Source organism: Mustelus asterias, unplaced genomic scaffold (assembly GCF_964213995.1).
Source record: "Mustelus asterias unplaced genomic scaffold, sMusAst1.hap1.1 HAP1_SCAFFOLD_1136, whole genome shotgun sequence".
Lineage (NCBI taxonomy): Eukaryota > Metazoa > Chordata > Chondrichthyes > Carcharhiniformes > Triakidae > Mustelus > Mustelus asterias.
Genome location: NW_027591081.1, coordinates 14,477 through 34,810, shown reverse-complemented (window position 1 = coordinate 34,810; position 20,334 = coordinate 14,477). Strand labels below are relative to the sequence as shown.

The 20,334-nt window shown below is 48.2% G+C and overlaps 1 protein-coding gene across 1 annotated transcript in view; it reads right to left on the bottom strand.

Moving 5' to 3' along the window:
- Positions 1 to 517: 517 nt before the first annotated feature.
- The window catches only part of LOC144487929 (tricarboxylate transport protein, mitochondrial-like), a 33,674-nt gene continuing 13,857 nt past the window's right edge, over positions 518 to 20,334 (bottom strand). The window contains exons 6-9 of the mRNA XM_078205984.1: positions 17,125 to 17,229; positions 16,603 to 16,718; positions 2,889 to 2,962; positions 518 to 2,789 (exon numbers count right to left, since the gene is read on the bottom strand). Coding sequence (XP_078062110.1) covers positions 2,687 to 2,789; positions 2,889 to 2,962; positions 16,603 to 16,718; positions 17,125 to 17,229 — 398 coding nt within the window. The 3' untranslated portion in view covers positions 518 to 2,686. The remainder of the gene's footprint in view (positions 2,790 to 2,888; positions 2,963 to 16,602; positions 16,719 to 17,124; positions 17,230 to 20,334) is intronic.

The window sequence follows — 20,334 nt, the reverse complement described above, 5'->3', positions numbered from 1 at the left end:
GGGGGGGCAGTGACAGTGAACCCCAGGGGGGTGGGGGGGGGGGCATGGGGGGGGGGGGGCAGTGACAGTGAACCCCTGGGAGGGGGGTGGGGGGATGGTGAGTACAGTGACAGTGAACCCCTGGGAGGGGGGTGGGGGGATGGTGAGTACAATGACAGTGAACCCCTGGGGGGGTGGGGGGGCAGTGACAGTGAACCCCGGGGGGGGGGTGGGGGGGCAGTGACGGTGAACCCCAGGGGGGTGGGGGGGGGGCATGGGGGGGGGGCAGTGACAGTGAACCCCTGGGAGGGGGGTGGGGGGATGGTGAGTACAGTGACAGTGAACCCCTGGGAGGGGGGTGGGGGGGGGGGGGTGAGGGCAGTGACAGTGTATCCCAGGGGGGCACCAGTAACGGTCAACCCCAATGACAGCAAACCCGGGGTGTGTGTGTGAGAGCGTGTATGCACAGTGGCAGTGAACACAGGAGGGGGTGGGGTGGGGGGGAGGGGGCAATGGTGTGGCCCCAGTGATAGCCATATTGAGGAAAAAAGCATCTCATTCATGAGCCTCGGTCGGAGAACGAACAAGTTGCCCAAAGAGCAGCGAGAATGTGGAACTCACTCACTGCAGGGAGCGATCGGGCTGAATAATATAAACAGAGAAAGGAAGAGAAGGATATGCAGATAGGATGAGATGAAGCAGGGTAGGAGCACAAAACAGCAGCATAAAGCAGCTGGGCCGAATGGCCTCTGTGTCAGACATTCTACCTATTTTGATCTGTTATTAGTCATGTCATTAATGAAGAATGGGTAAGATTTATTCAGTAAATTATGATGTAGGAATTAAGTGCCCCTGAATCGAGTGAGGCATTTTCTTCTAAAATTAGTAGCTGTGTTTAAAATGTTGTTACCATAGCAACAACTGTAGATAGAATGAGTGATTTCTATTGGTCAAATATCACTGCACTCAGTGGTGCTATCCCTGACCACACTGGGTATCCCTCGCAACCCACAGTGGCTTGTAAACAGTGTGACTGACACAATCTCTCCAGCAGTCAGCATTCCAGCTATTCAGGGAGGTGTTCACTGTCCTAGAATTCCAAATCCTGCCACCCTGCCATCACCCCACACCCCAGCGGCAGAGTGAGAAAGGCCGCAATGCTGCATTCAGGCAAGCTCAGGTCTCCCCCAAGGGGTTCACTCACGCAAGCACAATGCCCCCATCTCAGCCTGCGAGCTTCAGGGAGTGCCTGCTGGTCTCAACCAAAATAGCTTCATTCAGAGTGGAGACAAGGGAGAGGGGGAAATGAAGACAGTCGGACAGGGCTCCTGCTCCAGATTTCACACCAGTAATCTCAGCAGCAAAGCAGACCAGAATAAGGCCCAACGGTTCCACACTTTTGGAGGCGACATCTCAGCCTGAAACACCCCGAGGGGGGAGTGGGCAAGGGATAGGTTGGATCAGGGGAGACACAAAACTCAATTCTATGAACATAAAATTAAATGTGTACAATGTATTTTAAAAACAGAACCACACCCGGAGGATCCAGGAAAACGACATTTAAAACAAACACTGCAAAGAGCTGAACAATACATTTACCCAAAAGGTATTTTGGGCTGTTTTTTTGTTTTAACAAGGAACAGAGCTGGCACTGTGCGTTAGAGAGTGAATCAGCTAAATCCTAAACTGAGCTGTTTCAGCATGGCTCAGTGTGCTGGCTCGTCCACCGGGCTGCCATCGAGATCTGCGGTTAGCAAAGTACCCAGAAAGGATTGAAGAATGGAGACTTTGCAAACAGCTTCCAATGGAAACAGGACATGGCGTGGAAACCATCAAAACAGGCAGCAAAAGGGAGTAAGCGGCCCATTTGCACTTCCTTCAGCAACAGTAAGAATTCTCACAACACCAGGTTAAAGTCCAACAGGTTTATTTATACCTCAGGCCAAAGGGACGATCCTTTAAAACAGAGATGAGGAGGAATTTCTTCAGCCAGAGAGTGGTGAATCTGTGGAACTCTTTGCCGCAGAAGGCTGTGGAGGCCGGGTCATTGAGTGTCTTTAAGACCGAGATAGATAGGTTCTTGATTAATAAGGGGATCAGGGGTTATGGGGAAAAGGCAGGAGAATGGAGATGAGAAAAATATCAGCCATGATTGAATGGCGGAGCAGACTCGATGGGCTGAGTGGCCTAATTCTGCTCCTATGTCTTATGGTCTTATTTGGTATCATGAGCTTTCAGAGCGCTGCTCCTTCATCAGGTGAGTGTAGAAGAAGTGAGACTGCTTACTGTGCCCACCCCAGTCCAAAGCCAGAATCTCCACATTATGGCTACCACCGACACCTCAACCGCCGGATGGAGGAGCAGCGCTCCGAAAGCTCATGATACCAAATAAACCTGTTGGGCTTTAACCTGGTGTTGTGAGACTTCTTACTGTGCCCACCCCAGTCCAACGCCGGCATCTCCACATCAAGGCTATCTGTGAAACAGGCAGCTGAGGGTATCGAGTAGCTCACTAAACATCCAGTCTCTAAGGCAGCTTTGCCGATAATGAGTCCGTTTTTAACTAGGTTATCGTGCACTTCTTTGGCAAGTGGCGCTGATGGGAACTCTGACGTGGACAGTGCAGTACTGAGCGTCAGCGAGAGAGAGTGAGGCAGACAGGAAGCAGGCTGCACCATGCGGATGCTCACGCTCCTCACTCAGATTTTCAGAACTTGTTGAGAAGTTTGACGACCTCCTCATAAATGACAAAGACAATGGCCACATCCAGACACACTCTGGCCAAACGTGGAACTGTCCCTTTGTAAAACCTGCAGCACACAAAGCAACGGCCTCTTAGGGGAAAAAAAAACAGGGACTTTGACTCTCAATTCAGAGCGGGCAGTAAAATGTAACATATCAATACTTACGCAAGTAATCCCTCATTTTTAACGATCTGATATGCACAATCCAGTGTGTTCCTGTACTTGGAAGACTCAAGGCCCTATAATGAAAAGGGGGATGAAAATAAAAATATAATTTCACAAATTGAACCATAGAATCCCTACAGTGCAGAAGGAGACCATTCGGCCCATCGAGTCTGCACCAACAACAATCCCACCTAGGCCCTATCTCCTTAACTCCACACATTTACCCCACTAATCCCTCTAACTTACACATCCCAGGACACTGAGGGGCAATTTACCATGGTCAATGCACCCTAACCAGCACGTCTTTCGGACTGTGGGAGGAAACCAGAGCACCCGGAGGAAACCCACGCAGACACGGGGAGAACGTGCAGACTCCGCACAGGCAATGACCCAAGCCGAGAATCGAACCCAGGTCCCTTGCGCTCTAAGGCAGCAGTGCTAACCACTGTGCCGAGGTTTCGGTTCACACCATGGCAAAGACTTGAATTTCCACAATCTCACAATGCCCTAAAGCTCGTTATAAAGTCACTGTCTTAATGTAGGAAATACAACTGGTACTGGAAGAGTCAGTACAAACAGCAATGATACGTGACCAGATCGTCTGTACTTAGTGATATTGGTCGATGGATAAACTCGGGGCAGAACCTCTCTGCTCATCTTCCATATATGAAGGGGCAGGTGGGACTTTGGTTTAATGTCCCATCTGCAAAGGCAGTGCTGCACCAGTGTTACACTCCCTCAGTACTGCACCGTGAGCACCAGGCTGGTTATGTGTTCACAAAGATTGCAGGAGGGGTCAGTGAAGGTCATAAGTACATAAGAAATAGGAGCAGGAGTAGGCCATCTAGCCCCTCGAGCCTGCCCCGCCATTCAATAAGATCATGGCTGATCTGATAGTGGTTTAGTTCCACTTACCCGCCCGCTCCCCATAACCCTTAATTCCCTTATTGATCAGAAATCTATCTACCTGTGACTTAAACATATTTAACGAGGTAGCCTCCACTGCTTCAATGGGCAGAGAATTCCAGAGATTCACTACCCTCTGAAAGAAGAAGTTCCTCCTCAACTCTGTCCTAAACTGACTCCCCCTTATTTTGAGGGTGTGTCCTCTAGTTCTTGTTTCCTTTCTACGTGGAAAGAATCTCTCTGCCTCTACCCTGTCAAGCCCCTTCATTATCTTATATGTCTCTATAAGATCTCCCCTCAGCCTTCTGAACTCCAACGAGTACAGGCCCAATCATCTCCGGTATCAACCTGGTGAACCTTCTCTGTACTCCCTCCAAGGCCAATATATCCTTTCGCAAATAAGGGGACCAAAATTGCACACAGTACTCTAGTTACGGCCTCACCAGTGCCTTGTACAATCGCAGCAAGACCTCCCTGCTTTTATACTCCATCCCCTTGGCGATAAAGGCCAACATTCCATTTGCCTTCTTGATCACCTGCTGCACCTGCAAACTGAGTTTCTGCGATTCATGCACAAAGACCCCCAGGTCCCTCTGCACAGTAGCATGTTGTAATTTTTCACCATTTAAATAATAGTCCATTTTACTATTATTCCTTCCAAAGTGGATAACCTCACACTTGTCAACGTTATACTCCATCTGCCAGATCCTCGCCCACTCACTCAGCCTGTCACCTAGTTACAGGAAGGATGTAAATAAGGTTGAAAGAGTGCAGAGAAGGTTCACAAGGATGTTGCCGGGACTTGAGAAGCTGAGTTACAGAGAGAGATTGAATAGGTTGGGACTTTATTCCCTGGAGCGTAGAAGATTGAGGGGAGCTTTGATAGAGGTGTATAAGATTTTGATGGGTATAGATAGAGTGAATGCAAGCAGGCTTTTTCCGCTGAGGCTAGGGGAGAAAAAAACCAGAGGGCATGGGTTAAGGGTGAAAGGAGAAAAGTTTAAAGGGAATATTAGGGGGGGCTTCTTCACGCAGAGAGTGGTGGGAGTGTGGAATGAGCTGCCGGATAAAGTGGTAAATGCGGGGTCACTTTTAACATTTAAGAAAAACTTGGACGGGTTCATGGATGAGAGGGGTGTGGAGGGATATGGTCCAAGTGCAGGTCAGTGGGATTAGGCAAAAAATGGTTCGGCACAGACATGAAGGGCCAAAAGGCCCGTTTCTGAGCTGTAATTTTCTATGGTTCTATCCAAATCTCTCTGCAGACTTTCCGCATCCTCCACGCAATTCGCTTTCCCACTCATCTTTGTGCCATCCGCAAACTTTGTTACCCTACACTCGATCCCCTCCTCCAGATCGTCTATGTACATGGTAAACATGAGGCCCCAGCACCGATCCCTGCGGCACGCCACTTCTCACCAACTGCCAACCAGAAAAGCACCCATTTATTCCAACTCTCTGCTTCCCTGATAGCCAATCCTCAATCCACGCTAACACTTTACCCCCAACTCCATGTACCTTAATCTTCTGCAGCAACCTTTTGTGAGGCACCTTATCAAACGCCTTCTGGAAATCCAAAAACACCACATCCACCGGTTCCCCTCTGTCAACTACACTCGTTACATCTTAATAAAAATCCAGTAAATTCGTCAACACGACTTTCCCTTCACGAATCCATGCTGCGTCTGCTTGATCGAACCATTTTTTTCCAGGTGTCCTGCTTTTTCTTCTTTAATGATGGATTCCAGCAATTTCCCAACTACGGACGTTAAGCTAAGCGGCCTATAGTTACCCGCCTTTTGTCTACCTCCTTTTTTAAACAGTGGCGTCACATTAGCTGTTTTCCAATCAGCCGGCACTTCCCCAGAGTCCAGCGAATTTTGATAAATTACAGCCAGCGCATCTGCTATTACTTCTGCCATTTCTTTCAGTACCCTGGGATGCATTCCATCCGGGCCTGGGGACTTGTCTACCTTTAGTCCCATTAGCCTACCAAGCACTACCTCTTCAGTAATAGTAATCGTTTTAAGGACCTCACTCCCTACAGTCCCACGACTGTCAATTTTCGGTAAGCTATTTGTGTCCTCTACCGTGAAGACCGACACAACCTTGTTTAAGGCCTCGGCCATTTCCTTGTTTCCCATTATTAAATCCCCCTTCTCATCTTCTAAGGGTCCAACATTTACTTTAGCTACTCTTTTCCTTTTTATATATTTGTAAAAACTTTTACTATCAGTTTTTATATTTTGTGCTAGTTTAGTTTCAGAATCTATCTTTCCTTTCTTTATCGCTTTCTTAGTAGTTCTTTTTTGTTTTTTAAAGCTTTCCCAATCTAATTCCCCACTAGTTTTGGCCACTCTGTACGCATCGGTTTTTAATTTAATACTCTCCTTTATTTCCTTAGTTATCCACGGCTGGTTGCAACCAGCCCCAGCTGAGATTCCCCAAAGGTTGTCGGTCTGGTGACACCCTTCGATTTGTCACCGTCCAGCTGGGGTTACCCCCAAATTGTTACAAACCCAGATGGGGGAGGGGTAACTGGCTAGGTGTCTTTATTCAACCCATCCTCTGCTGGTAGCAACAAGGTTTAATCTAACAAGGTTCCCTTTCCCAGACCAACAGCTATGCTTAAAAAGGAAACAATTTAATTAATTAATCAATCAATCAACCAACTTGCTTCAGTTCGGAGAATAAGTTTATTAGCTATCAAAAAAAGGAGAAACGGTAAAACGCACGTATCTACATTCATACAGATTAGAAGAATCGAGTCGAATGGCAAGCAAATATATTTTATTTATTAGTCACAAGGAAGGCTTACATTAACACTGCAATGAAGTTACTGTGAAATTCCCCGAGTTGCCACAGTCCAATGCCAGTTCGGGTCAATGCATCTAACCAGCACGTCTTTCAGCCTGTGGGAGGAAACCCACGCAGACACGGGGAGAACGTACAAACTCCACAAAGACAGTGACCAAAGCCAGGAATCGAACCCGGGTCTCTGGCGCTGTGAAGCAGCAGTGCTAACCACTGTGCCAAGAAGTTATACGGACAGTCCCTGAGTTGAGGAATAGCTGTGGTCACATTGTGGTTGTTACAAATCGATTCCATTATAGTTGACTTCTGCAGTCAATTCAGGTGTTGGGTGCTTTGGAGAGGTCTTTCAGTTCTTTTTTCCAGCTGGCTGGTTCACTTCCACAGTTAGAGAGAGAGTTTTTAGATATTCCTGCAAAAGGTGGCTATTTTCGCAGGGTTACTGTATCACACACCTTTCAGCCTCTCCTCACCGCGCACACACACACACACACACACACACACACACACACACACACACACACACACACAAAGGCAGAAAGCTGGGAGACGGGCTTTAACCCCCTTCTTTGTGCATTTCAGGAGGAAACTGGAATACCCTAGTCAGTCAGTCTAGGAAATTATTCCAGGATCCTGGAGATGAGATAGTCACTGGGTGGGATTTTCCGACTGCGCTGGCCCCGAAACTGGAAAATCTCGCCCGAGGTCAATGGACCTTTCCATGGTCCGCTTCCCCCCCCACCCTCTCCGCTTCCCCCCCCACCCACTCCGATTCCCCCCCCCACCCCGCTTCCCCCCCACCCACTCCGATTCCCCCCCACCCACTCCGATTCCCCCCCACCCACTCCGATTCCCCCCCACCCACTCCGATTCCCCCCCACCCACTCCGATTCCCCCCCACCCACTCCCATTCCCGTGGCGGGCGAGACGGGAAGATTCGCCCCATTATGTTCCTTTGTCTCTACCTGAATCAATCTTTAGCTGCTTTTGCAAGTACCCTGGGTGGAAGCACAGGGAGGGGTCCATTGCCCCTTAGAGCAGGGCTTTCGAAACGGGGTGCCGCAAGAACCGTGCAGTGGCTGGCTGAGGTGTTAGTCCAGGGGAATGGCCTATCACACCACACCTCTCCGAGGTGTAGCTAAATGATCAGTGGAATAATGTGGAAGCCAAGTGGAGAAGAGAGGGAGAGGGGGAAATGGGGGCAAGGACATGATTAACAACATGTCTTGTGGAATTTTCTGTACAAAAAGAACCGAAACAAAACCCACCGTCAGTCACTAACGGATTTGAGTGCTTTCTGTTTTACGTGTTATGGATTGTAAAGCTCAACATTAAAAAAAAAATAAAATAAAAGCTTGACTGACGTTGTTTTATAAGGCCATAAGATATAGGAGCAGAGTTAGGCCACTCGGCCCATCGAGTCTGCTCCGCCATTCAATCATGGTTGATACGTTTCTCATCCCCATTCTCCTGCCTTTGCCCCACAAACCCTGATCCCCTCAAGAAGTGTTAGCACAGACTGCAGATATCATGGTGCTTGGTGGTTTTCTGGGTTTTGTTTTGGCAAGGCGCCGAGGTGGTTTGATCAAAAGAAAATGCGTAAATGCACTTTTAAAACATGCAGATTATGTCTGAATAGAGCCAAACAAAATTGATTTATAAGCGTGGATCATTTAAAACAGCACCAGCGGGAGCCCCACCTCAGATGGAGCTTTTATCTGGTCTGTAAACTTACTCCACAGCAAGTTATTTCAGTCATAATCTTTTAAAAGGGTTATAAATTGGAGGTGGAGAACTTGGTTTCAGGGGAGGGAGGTGGAAGAGGGCGAGAGAAGGTTCCAGAATAGTCGTGTCCACTTGGGATGGTGCTTCGTTCATTCATGTGATTTAATTTTTAACCAACAACTAACCCAGGCTGCCAGCTTCCTCCCTCTCCCCCCACCCCCTCCCCCATCCCTCTACTCTGCAGTCAGTCTTCACCAGGTCAGCTGGAGCTGCCCAAACGTGGCTTTCTGAGTTCCATATACACTATTTCAAGCTTTAAGAATAAGTTTAAAGTTTATCAGTGTCACAAGTAGGCTTACATTAACACTGCAATGAAGTTACTGTGAAAATCCTCTAGTCGCCACACTTCGGCGCCTGTTCAGGTACACTGAGGGAGAATTTAGCACGGCCAATGCACCTAACCCGCACATCTTTGGACTGTGGGAGGAAACCGGAGCACCCGGAGGAAACCCATGCAGACACGGGGAGAACATGCAAACTCCACACAGTCACCCGAGGCCAGAATTGAACGCGGGTCCCAGGCGCTATGAGGCAGCAGAGAATCACACAGCGCAGAAGAGGCCCTTCAGCCCATTGAGTCCACAACAGCACCTTAGAAACACCTGAACCTCCACCTAATCCCATCTGCCAGCACTTGGCCCATAGCCCTGAATGTTGTGATGTGCCAAGTGCTCATCCAGATACTTTTTAAAGGATGTGAGGCATCCCGCCCCCACCACCCTCCCAGGCAGCGCATTCCAGACCCTCACCACCCTCTGGGTAAAAAGGCTTTTCCTCAAATCCCCCCAAACCTCAAGCCCCTCACCTTGAACCTACGTCCCCTCGTGACTGACCCTTCAACTAAGGTCCCAGAGGATTGGAGGATAGCCAATGTGGTCCCGTTATTTAAGAAGGGTAGGAAGGATAACCCGGGTAATTATAGGCCGGTGAGCTTGACGTCCGTGGTGGGGAAGTTGTTGGAGAAGATTCTTAGAGATAGGATGTATGCGCATTTAGAAAGGAATAAACTCATTAACGATAGTCAGCATGGTTTTGTGAGAGGGAGGTCATGCCTCACTAACCTGGTGGTGTTTTTTGAAGAAGTGACCAAAATGGTTGACGAAGGAAGGGCCGTGGATGTTGTCTATATGGACTTTAGTAAAGCGTTTGACAAAGTCCCTCATGGTAGGCTAGTGAAAAAGGTTGGATCCCATGGGATAAAGGGGGAGGTGGCTAGATGGGTGGAGAACTGGCTTGGTCATAGAAGACAGAGGGTGGTAGTGGAAGGGTCTTTTTCCGGCTGGAGGCCTGTGACTAGTGGTGTACCGCAGGGCTCTGTATTGGGACCTCTGCTGTTTGTGATTTATATAAATGATCTGGAAGAAGGAGTAACTGGGGTGATCAGTAAGGTTGCGGACGACACAAAACTGGCAGGACTTGCAGATAGTGAGGAGCATTGTCAGAGGCTACAGAAGGATATAGATAGGCTGGAAATTTGGGCAAGGAATTGGCAGATGGAGTTCAATCCTGATAAATGCGAAGTGATGCATTTTGGTGGGAATAATGTAGGGAGGAGCTACACGATAAATGGCAGAACCATAAAGGGTGTAGAGTCGCAGAGGGACCTGGGTGTGCAAGTCCACAGATCTTTGAAGGTGACGTCACAGGTGGAGAAGGTGGTGAAGAAGGCATATGGCATGCTTGCCTTTATAGGACGGGGCATAGAGTATAAGAGTTGGGGTCTGATGTTGCAGATGTATAGAACGTTGGTTCGGCCGCATTTGGAATACTGCGTCCAGTTCTGGTCGCCACACTACCAGAAGGACGTGGAGGCTTTGGAGAGAGTACAGAGGAGGTTTACCAGGATGTTGCCTGGTATGGAGGGGCTTGGTTATGAGGAGAGATTGGGGAAACTGGGGTTGTTCTCCTTGGAAAGACGGAGGATGAGGGGAGACTTAATAGAGGTGTATAAAATTATGAAAGGCATAGATAGGGTGAACGGTGGGAAGCTTTTCCCCGGGTCGGTGGTGACGTTCACGTGGGGTCATAGGTTCAAGGTGAAGGGGGGGGAGGTTTAACACAGATATCAGAAGGACATATTTCACACAGAGGGTCGTGGGGGCCTGGAATGTGTTGCCGGGCAAGGTGGTGGAGGCGGACACACTGGGAACGTTTAAGACTTATCTAGACAGCTATATGAACGGAGTGGGAATGGAGGGATACAAAAGAGTGGTCTAGTTTGGACCAGGGAGCGGCGCGGGCTAATTGTTCCTTGTTTCTCGTTTCAAGGCTTCATTCTATGATCATCTTGCTGGTACCAGTACAGAGCGAGACTGCGGATAGTTGGGAACCTGTCTCGGGGGCAGGGAATTCATATGGTGTTCGTGGAAGTGGAAATGACTAGGGTTGGGAAGCATTTTCCGATCAGGGCCATTGTGATCTCCTGGACTCGTTTCGATCGCCTCAGGGGGTCGGAGAGGAATTTCCCAGATTTTTTTTCCCCATATTGGCCCTGGGGTTTTCACTCTGGGTTTTCGCCTCTCCCTGGAGATCACATGGTCTGGAATGGGGGGGTGGGGGTGAGTTAATAGGTTGTGATGAACAAAGCATCGTAGCTGTGAGGGACAGCTCGGTGGATAGGATATTGGTATGTAGATAGGCTGGAAAATTGGGCGGGGATCCTGGATTCAGGATTCAATCCTGGACCGGGGAGCGGCGCGGGCTTGGAGGGCCGAAGGGCCTGTTCCTGTGCTGTATTGTTCTTTGTTCTAAGGGGCACAGCTGTTCCTCATCCACTCTGTTTATGTCTCTCAATCTTGTACACCTCGATCAGGTCGCCCCTCAGTCTTCTCTGCTCCAATGAAAACAACCCAAGCCTATCCAATCTCTATTCATAATTTAAATGTTCCATCCCAGGCAGCATCCTGGTGAATCTCCTCTGCACCCCCTCCAGTGCAATCACATCCTTCTGATAATGTGGTGACCAGAACTGCACACAGTGCTCCAGCTGTGGCCTCAGCAAAGTTCTATACAACTCCAACATGACTCCCCTGCTTTTCAATACCTCGATTGATAAAGGCAAGTGTCCCATGTCCTTTTTCACCACCCGACTAACAAGCCCTTCCACCTTCAGAGATCTGTGGACAAACACACCAAGGTCCCTTTGTTCCACAGAATGTCCTAGTGTCCTTCCATTCATTGAATACTTTCTTGTCAAATTACTCCTTTCAAAGTGTATCACCTCACACTTTTCAGAGTTAAATTCCATCTGCCACTTATCTGCCCATTTGACCATTCCGTCTATATCTTCTTGTCGCCCAAAACACTCCGCCTCACCGTTAACCACCCGTCCAATCTTTGTGTCATCCGCAAACTGACTAATCCTACTCCCCACATAGTCATCAATATAAATGACGAATAATAGGGGGACCAACACAGATCCCTGTGGTACGCCACTGGACACTGGCTTCCAGTCACTAAACAGCCTTCTGACATCACCTTCCGTCTCCTACAACTGAGCCAGTTTTGAATCCACTTTATCAAAGTACCCTGTATCCCATGTGAATTTACCTTCTTCACAAGTCTTCCATGTGGGACCTTGTCAAAGGCTTTGCTGTAATCCGTATAGACTACATCAACTGCACTACCCTCGTCGACACACCTGGTCACCTCCTCAAAAAAATTAATCAAATTTGTTAGGCATGCCCTCCCTCTGTCGAAGCTATGCTGACTATCCCTGATCAAGCTTTGCCTCTCCAAGTGGAGATAGATGCTCTCCTTCAGAACTTTCTCTAATAGTTTCCCTACCACTGACGTGAGACTCACTGGCCTGTGCTTCCCTGGTTTATCTCCTGGTTAGCAATGCTAACCATTGTGCTGCTTATTTCACTTTAAGTGCAATGAGAAATAACAGCAGGTTTTTTTGATCAGTCATATTAATTTCCTTCCCATTGGTGTTGCATCAATTGGTGCTTTGACATGCTTTTATGAGGTTGAGGGAAGCGGAGTTGGAGAATATTGGAGGTATGCATCAAAATGTTTACAGTGTAAAGGGATTTTGGTTATCTCTATCATATTTCCTCTTAACCTTCTTCAAAGGAGAACAGTCCCAACCTCTCCAATCTATCCTCATAACTGAAGTTTCTCATCCCTGGAACCATTCTTGTAAACCTCTTCTGCACTCTCTCCAATGTGTTCACATCCTTCCTACAGTGTGGCGCCCAGAACTGTTTGCAATATTCCAGCTGAGGTCTAACTAGTGTCTTGTATAAATTCAGCATAACCTCCTTACCCTGTACTTTTTTAAAATGCAGAAGGAGGCCATTCGGCCCATCGAGTCTGCACCGACCACAATCCCACCCAGGCCCAATCCCCATAACTCATACATTTACCCTAGCTAGTCCCCCTAACACCTAAGGGGCAATTTAACATGGCCAATCCACCTAACCCGTTGTGGACTGAGGGGGGAAACCGGAGCACCCGGAGGAAACCCACGCAGACACGGGGAGAACGTGCAAACTCCACACAGACAGTGACCAAGGCCGGGAATCAAACCCAGGTCCCTGGCGCTGTGAGGCAGCAGCGCTAACCACAATCCCACCCAGGCCCAATCCCCATAACTCATACATTTACCCTAGCTAGTCCCCCTAACACCTAAGGGGCAATTTAACATGGCCAATCCACCTAACCCGTTGTGGACTGAGGGGGGAAACCGGAGCACCCGGAGGAAACCCACGCAGACACGGGGAGAACGTGCAAACTCCACACAGACAGTGACCAAGGCCGGGAATCAAACCCAGGTCCCTGGCGCTGTGAGGCAGCAGCGCTAACCACTCTGCCACCTTACTCTATGCCCCTATTAATAACGTCCATGATACTAGAACAAAGAACAAAGAACAAAGAAAATTACAGCACAGGAACAGGCCCTTCGGCCCTCCAAGCCTGCACCGACCATACTGCCCGACTGAACTAAAACCCCCTACCCTTCCGGGGACCATATCCCTCTATTCCCATCCTATTCATGTATTTGTCGAGACGCCCCTTAAAACTCACTATCGTATCCGCTTCCACTACCTCCCCCGGCAACGAGTTCCAGGCACCCACCACTGTCAGTGTACTGTATGCTTTATTGACTGCTCTCTCCACCTGTCCTTCCTCCTTCAATGATCTCTGCACATGTACATCCAGGTCCCTCTGTTTCTGCACTCTTTTAAGAATTCTACCCCTTATTTTGTATTCTCTCTCCATATTCTTCCTACTAAAATTCACCACCTCACACTTCTCTGCATCGAACTTCAACCTTTCTGCCTATGCCACCAACTTGTGTCTTTCTGAAGTCCTACACTGCCCTCTTCACAGTTTACAATACTTGCAAGTTTTTAAAGTCCAATATTTCCATGTATAATTTCCTGTTTTTTTCTCATTGTTGTGACAGTACAGACAGATAAAGCACTCAGCTTGGCGCAAACAGCTGAAATATTTGAGGTGTTAGCGAGTTGTTCTCCGGCTCTCCCCACGGGTTGTTGAACTATATTAGTCACAACGGCAGAGTAAGTGTCCAAGCAGGTTTTCACTGAACCAGCACAGGGCTCTGATCCAGAACACACCAAACACTACATCCAACTCAGGTCAGCCTGACACAGGGAGACAGCTAAACACGAGCGGAACTCTGACAACCAGAGTTACAAGAGGAATCTTGATGAGGGGTGGCCAAGAGGGTACCTTACTGAAGTACTTTCGATAATAAGCAGCGCAGGAATGGCAAAACGTAGAACATTGTTTTAGGTTAGACACCAGAACCAAGTTTCAAGGAGAGGACTAACATCAGGACATCATACACAGAGCATGATGAAAACCCAGGACAGATTCCAGGGTGGAGGAAACCACTGGAATAAACTAAGTAAAACATACGCTGAGGTGAGGGCTGTAGGTTCCCTTTGAAGAGGCGAGGAAGGATAGTCCTTACCTGGATCTTGGCTGCCACCTGCTGTAAAAACTGCCAAACTGAAAGGGATGATGTGGAGATGCCGGCGTTGGACTGGGGTAAACACAGTAAGAAGTCTCACAACACCAGGTTAAAGTCCAACAGGTTTATTTGGTAGCACTTTGGGGCAGCGCTCCGAAAGCTGCTGCTATCAAATAAACCTGTTGGACTTTAACCTGGTGTTGTGAGACTTCTAACTGAAACTGAAAGGGACTAAAAAAAGAGTGAACTGACCGGATTCAGACAGGGTCAGAGTTAGCAGCAGCAGGAGGGCATGAGGACTAACGCCACAGGGCTGGGTGTGGGAAAGATGGGCAGTAGAAACTTGGGACTGAGAACTTACTGTAGGATTTTTGATTTATCTCAAGAAAGCTTTCTCTTCCTCCTCACCAAGCGGAAGGAACCAAATTAATCGCCGGTTAAATTCCCCTCGGAGTCTGAAAGAAATCATAGGTGTCCGATTTGCATCGATTCCTGAGGCTCCCGCTCAGTCAGGCAGCAGTCAGTCACACAGGGAAACAGCCCTAACTGGGTGGCAGCAATTTAAACAGCAGCGACCAAATAGAGATAGCTTTCAGCAAGTTATATATATTTTTTGTGGGTGTTAAGAGTAAGATATGGCTTTTTTGTATGTGTGTTAAGGGAGGAACTTGAGTTTTGGTTTTACTTTAAAAGATGCCTGCATTTTAACAAGGTTTTACAACTCAAAAGTAGGGGGAAAAAAACTATGCTGTTGCCTAGCACCAAGGAGCCAGAGACAGGAAAGGCAGTTGCAGTTCAGCTGTGAGCAGCATCGCACAGAAGGACCTGAACATGAAAAGGGACAGAGAGCAAGTTTTAAACTAAAGAAGGTTCCAAAAATCAGAGGGGGGACAGGAAGGTAACAGCTAAGTTGTCTAGGTTTACTAGGATGCTACAGGGACTTGATGGTTTGAGTTATAAGGAGAAGCTGGATAGACTGGGATGTTTTTCTCTGGAGCGTAGAAGGCTGAGGGGTGACCTTATAGAGGTCTATAAAATAATGAGCGGCACAGATCAGCTAGATAGTCAATATCTTTTCCCAAAGGTAGGGGAGTCTAAAACTAGAGGGCATAGGTTTAAAGTGAGAAGGGAGAGATACAAAAGGCTCCAGAGGGGCAATTTTTTCAGAAGGAGGTGAGTGTCTGGAACGAGCTGCCAGAGGCAGTAGTAGAGGCGGGTACAATTTTGTCTTTTGAAAAGCATTTAGACAGTTACATGGATAAGATGGATATAGGGGGATATAGACCAAATGCAGACAATTGGGAATAGCTTACTTCCTTCCCATAGGACAGGGCATTGACAAGTTGGACCGAAGGGCCTGTTTCCATGCTGTAAACCTCTATGGCTCCAAGTCTAGGAATGAGAACAAGGATCATGAACAGATAAGTTTTCAGTGAAGAACAGAAAAAGGCTCCCAGTTTCAAGTGAGAAAGTTGCAGGAAGCAGACTGGAGTGAAATGGGCCTGTGAAGCAGTGGTGTTCTGTTGGTACGGCACAATACTGAGTGTGGAAGGCAAAGCTTGAAAGAACATGGTGATCCAGGGGAGAGGAACATGAGACGGAGAGATCAAAACCCTGGAGGTGGACCCTTGTGGAAGGCATCCAAGAGAAAGTGGTGATTGGGAGATGATTCCAAAGCGAGCATCCTTTGACCATTGAGCTTGGAAACCCTCACGTGAAAGAGAGTTCCAGTGAGATCAACGTGACAAGCTCTGGGGGCTTGATGAGAAATCTACTGAATCTCTTTAGGAGTGTAGCATGTCTGACCACAGGCCATCTATTGGTTTAATGGGCTGTGCACTGATTATGATAGAGTACAAGATAGATTTTGTAACTTCAGTGGACTCTTGTGACTGTGCAGAATTCACTCCCCATATTCCTAAACAAAAAAGTTAGGACCTCCCTAGGTTCAGACTCATCTAGTACTATCAGCTGTGATCGTAACATGGGAACGTGGCAGTTAGGTACTTGGAGCTAGGCTCACCATCCCGCCCAGTTCCTTCCCATAGGACAGGGCAGGTGGGGAGGATCCCAACCCCACCCTTCTCTTTATCTGAGATTTTCTACACTATACCAGTGACCACACTTCACCCTCTGAAGTGCTCTGGGACATCCTGAGACGGAATGGCGCTATAGAAATGAAAGTGTGTGTGTAATTGTAGCATGCACATTTGAAACTGTACCAGGCACTGATCCCTACAGCCTGCACCCTAATACCCCGTTCCTCACCTGCATCCTCGTCTTCACCACATCCAGAGGGGTATTCCCGAAGACACTGGCTGCCCCAGCAGTCACTCCAAATGTAGCCGTGATAAATGGATTAATTTGTTTGTTTAGATCGTCACCTGAAAATACAGAACCTCTCAGTGACCCATTCCAATCATGCCATTGATCCATCTTACACCACACTGTGAACCTGACTCAGTGTACCACTGGTCCAAGACATGATGCTGGCTCCCTCAGGTACCCCCTAGGTCTGAGCAACTTCCAGACAATAGCAGGAGCGAAGGGGGCTGGGAATGCTCCCTCCCCCCTCCTTTTCACAGTAATGCTTTATCTGTACCAAATGTCCTAGGCTCTCTCAAAAGACCCAAAGTCTGCAATGTAAAATGGACAGATATTCAGCATCCCTCCTCACCTATGAATGGACAGTCACCCAGTGCTAGACCCAGGGAAATAATCCCCCTCCTCGCCCTGTCTAAGCCCCAGTGGGTAAAGGAGATGGGAAGATGTCCCTCGCTGACCGCTCACCTTTATACCAATTACGCAGGGTTGTCATCACAAAGAAACGGATTGCTTGGTTTGAGCCCTGTTTGAGGATAGTGGCCGTCAACCCCTGGTACGTTCCTCGAATACCTGAAAGAGATATTCAATCCCTCAATAAGAATTTCCTCAATTACCCCTGAATAAACACGATTCTTGGGGCAGGGCGGGGGGGGGGGGGGGGGGGGGGGGGGTGGGGGCGGGGTGTATACCCACAGGGCTGTTAGGGAGGGGATTCCAGCATTTTCACATCTTGTGAATGTTAATTTCTGCCTCAAATTGTGAAGCCTCTTTCGCAGCCAGTTCCAGCGACACTGATTTTACTGCTGCTTTTACAGTCAAAGCAGGTTCAGGAAGCAATCTTACTGGATCGCCTCATGTTGGAGACCACAAACTAGACGATCTCAAAGACTATCCTCTAACGACTCGCCAAACTCCCGATGCTGTGCCAGCCTTTTTAAAGTTGCCACAAACTGAGCAATGCTTTCACCTTCCACTTGATTCCTTCAGTGGAACCTGAACCGATCCGTGATGATCAGTGGCAATGGAGGGTAATGCTCTTCAAGGATCTTTGTCAAATCATCGTAAACTTTGGGTTCCTGGCTTTGCTGGATAAACCAAGCTCCAGAGCAAATTGAAGGTTTTACTTCCTATTTTACTGAGAAAAGCTGGAACGAGTAACGTGTTTGAAATTTTATTCACTTTTACAAAGTATTGAAAACACTCTGCACGGGAACTCTGATTCAGTTTCTTCACAGAAAGGCCCCATGGATCCTAATTCACCCGGCATTGCTCTCGCAGACACCAGCCACTCGAGACTGCTCGGTATATATTTTGCTTTTTAAAAAAAATCTGTCCAGTACTCCCTTTTTTAATCTGGAGATCACAGACAAGACGTATTTTATTTTTCAAATGGGCCCAGCCGTACAGCAAAGCACTGCTTTTTTCAAATATGCCAGATGCTGGCTGGAATCTCAGCCTTCTCCGATGGGAAAACCCCCTCTTTTAAAACCACAAAAGATTTTTCATACTTGGTCTTCCATCTGGCACTTCAACCTTTAATTTGATTTGTCACATGTACTGGGATACAATGAAAAGTACTGATTGCTGCACGCTACACAGACAAAAACATACCATTCATGGAGTACATGAGGGAGAAGGAAAGGAGAGAGTGCAGAGTGAAATGCTACAGTCATAGCTAGGGTGCAGAGAAAGGTCAACTTAATGCGAGGTAGGTCCATTCAGAAGTCTGACAGCAGCAGGGAAGAAGCTGTTCTCGAGTCGGTTGGTACGTGACCTCAGACTCTTCTATCTTTTTCCCCAAAGGAAGGTGGAAGAGAGAATGTCCGGGGTGCGTGGGGTCCTTAATTATGCTGGCTGCTTTATCCGAGGCAGCAGAAAGTGTAGACAGAGTCAATGGATGGGAGGCTGGTTTGCGTGATGGACTGGGCTTCATTCACAAAACTTTGTCGTTCCTTGCAGTCTTGGGCAGAGCAGGAGCCCATACCAAGCTGTGATACAGCCAGAAAGAATGCTTTCTATGGTGCATCTGTAGAAGTTGGTGAGTATTATATCTGACATGCCAAATTTCCTTAGTCTCCTGAAAAAGTGGTGTTGGTGGGCTTTCCTAACAATAGTGTCGGCATGGGGGGGACCAGGTCAGGTTGTTGATGATCTGGACACCAAGAAACTTGAAGCGCTCAACCATTTCCACTTCACTGTTGATGTAGACAGAGGCATGTCCACCACTACGCTTCCTGAAGTCAATAACTATCTCCTTCGCTTTACTGACATTGAGGGAGAAATAGTCATTGCACCAGTTCACCAGATTCTCTATCTCATTCCTGTTCTCTGTCTCGTCATTGTTTGAGATCCAACCCACTACGGTGGTGTCATCAGCAAACTTGAAAATCGAATTGGAGGGGAATTTGGCCGCAATCATAGGTGTATAAGGAGTATAGTAGGGAGCTGAGAACACAGCCTTGTGGGGCACCGGTGTTGAGGATGATCGTGGAGGCATGTAGAATCGCCGGCAACAACACACCCTTTCGTGATGAACGGAATGCATTCTATGCCCGTTTTGAGCAAGAGGTAAACGAGAGGACGTCACTCACCCCGGAAGCCTCGGCCGAACTGGTATCTGAGGTCACCATCGCAGACGCCAGAGCAGCTTTCTTAAGTCAACCCATGGAAAGCGACTGGTCTGGATGGGGTACCCGGGCCAGCACTCAGATCCTGCGTGAATCAGCTGGCAGGAGTATTCGCAGACATCTTCAACCTCTCGTTGCACCAACCTGAAGCCCCTACCTGCTTCAAGAAGACAACCTTACTGATTGTGGTCAGTGGGCTAGGAAGTTCAGGATCCAGTCACAGAGGGAGGAGTTGAGCCCTAGGCCATGGAGTTTAGAGCACAGTTTTGTTGGGATAATGAAGGCCGAGCCGTCGTCAATAAATAAGAGTCTGACATTAGTGTCCCTGTTATCCAGGTGTTCCTGGGTTGAGTGTAGGGCCAGGGAGATGGCGTCTGCTGTGGACCTGTTGCGGCAGTAGGCAAACTGTAATGGATCCAGGCAATTTGGGAGACTGGAGTTGATTCGTGCAATGACTAGCCTTTCGAAGCACTTCATAATGATGGATATCAGAGCCACTGGGTGGTAGTCATTAAGGCACGCTGCTTAGCTTTTCTTTGGTACCGGGATGATGGTTGTCTTCTTGAAGCAGGTAGGGGCTTCAGGTTGGTGCAACGAGAGGTTGAAGATGTCTGCGAATACACCTGCCAGCTGATTCACGCAGGATCTGAGTGCTGGCCCGGGTACCCCATCCAGACCAGTCGCTTTCCATGGGTTGACTTAAGAAAGCTGCTCTGGCGTCTGCGATGGTGACCTCAGATACCAGTTCGGCCGAGGCTTCCGGGGTGAGTGACGTCCTCTCGTTTACCTCTTGCTCAAAACGGGCATAGAATGCATTCCGTTCATCAGGGAGGGGTGCTGTTGTTGCCGGCGATTCTACATGCCTTCATCTTGTAGCCTGTTATGTTGTGTGGACCTTGCCATAGTCGGCAGGGGTGTGTGTGGCTAGCCTGGGACTCTAGCTTGGTCGGGTATTGTCTTTTGGCATCCTTGATGGTTTCCCTTGGATTGTATCTGTGGCTTTCTTGTATGGGTCAGTTTCACCTGACTTGAATGCCTCAGACCTGGA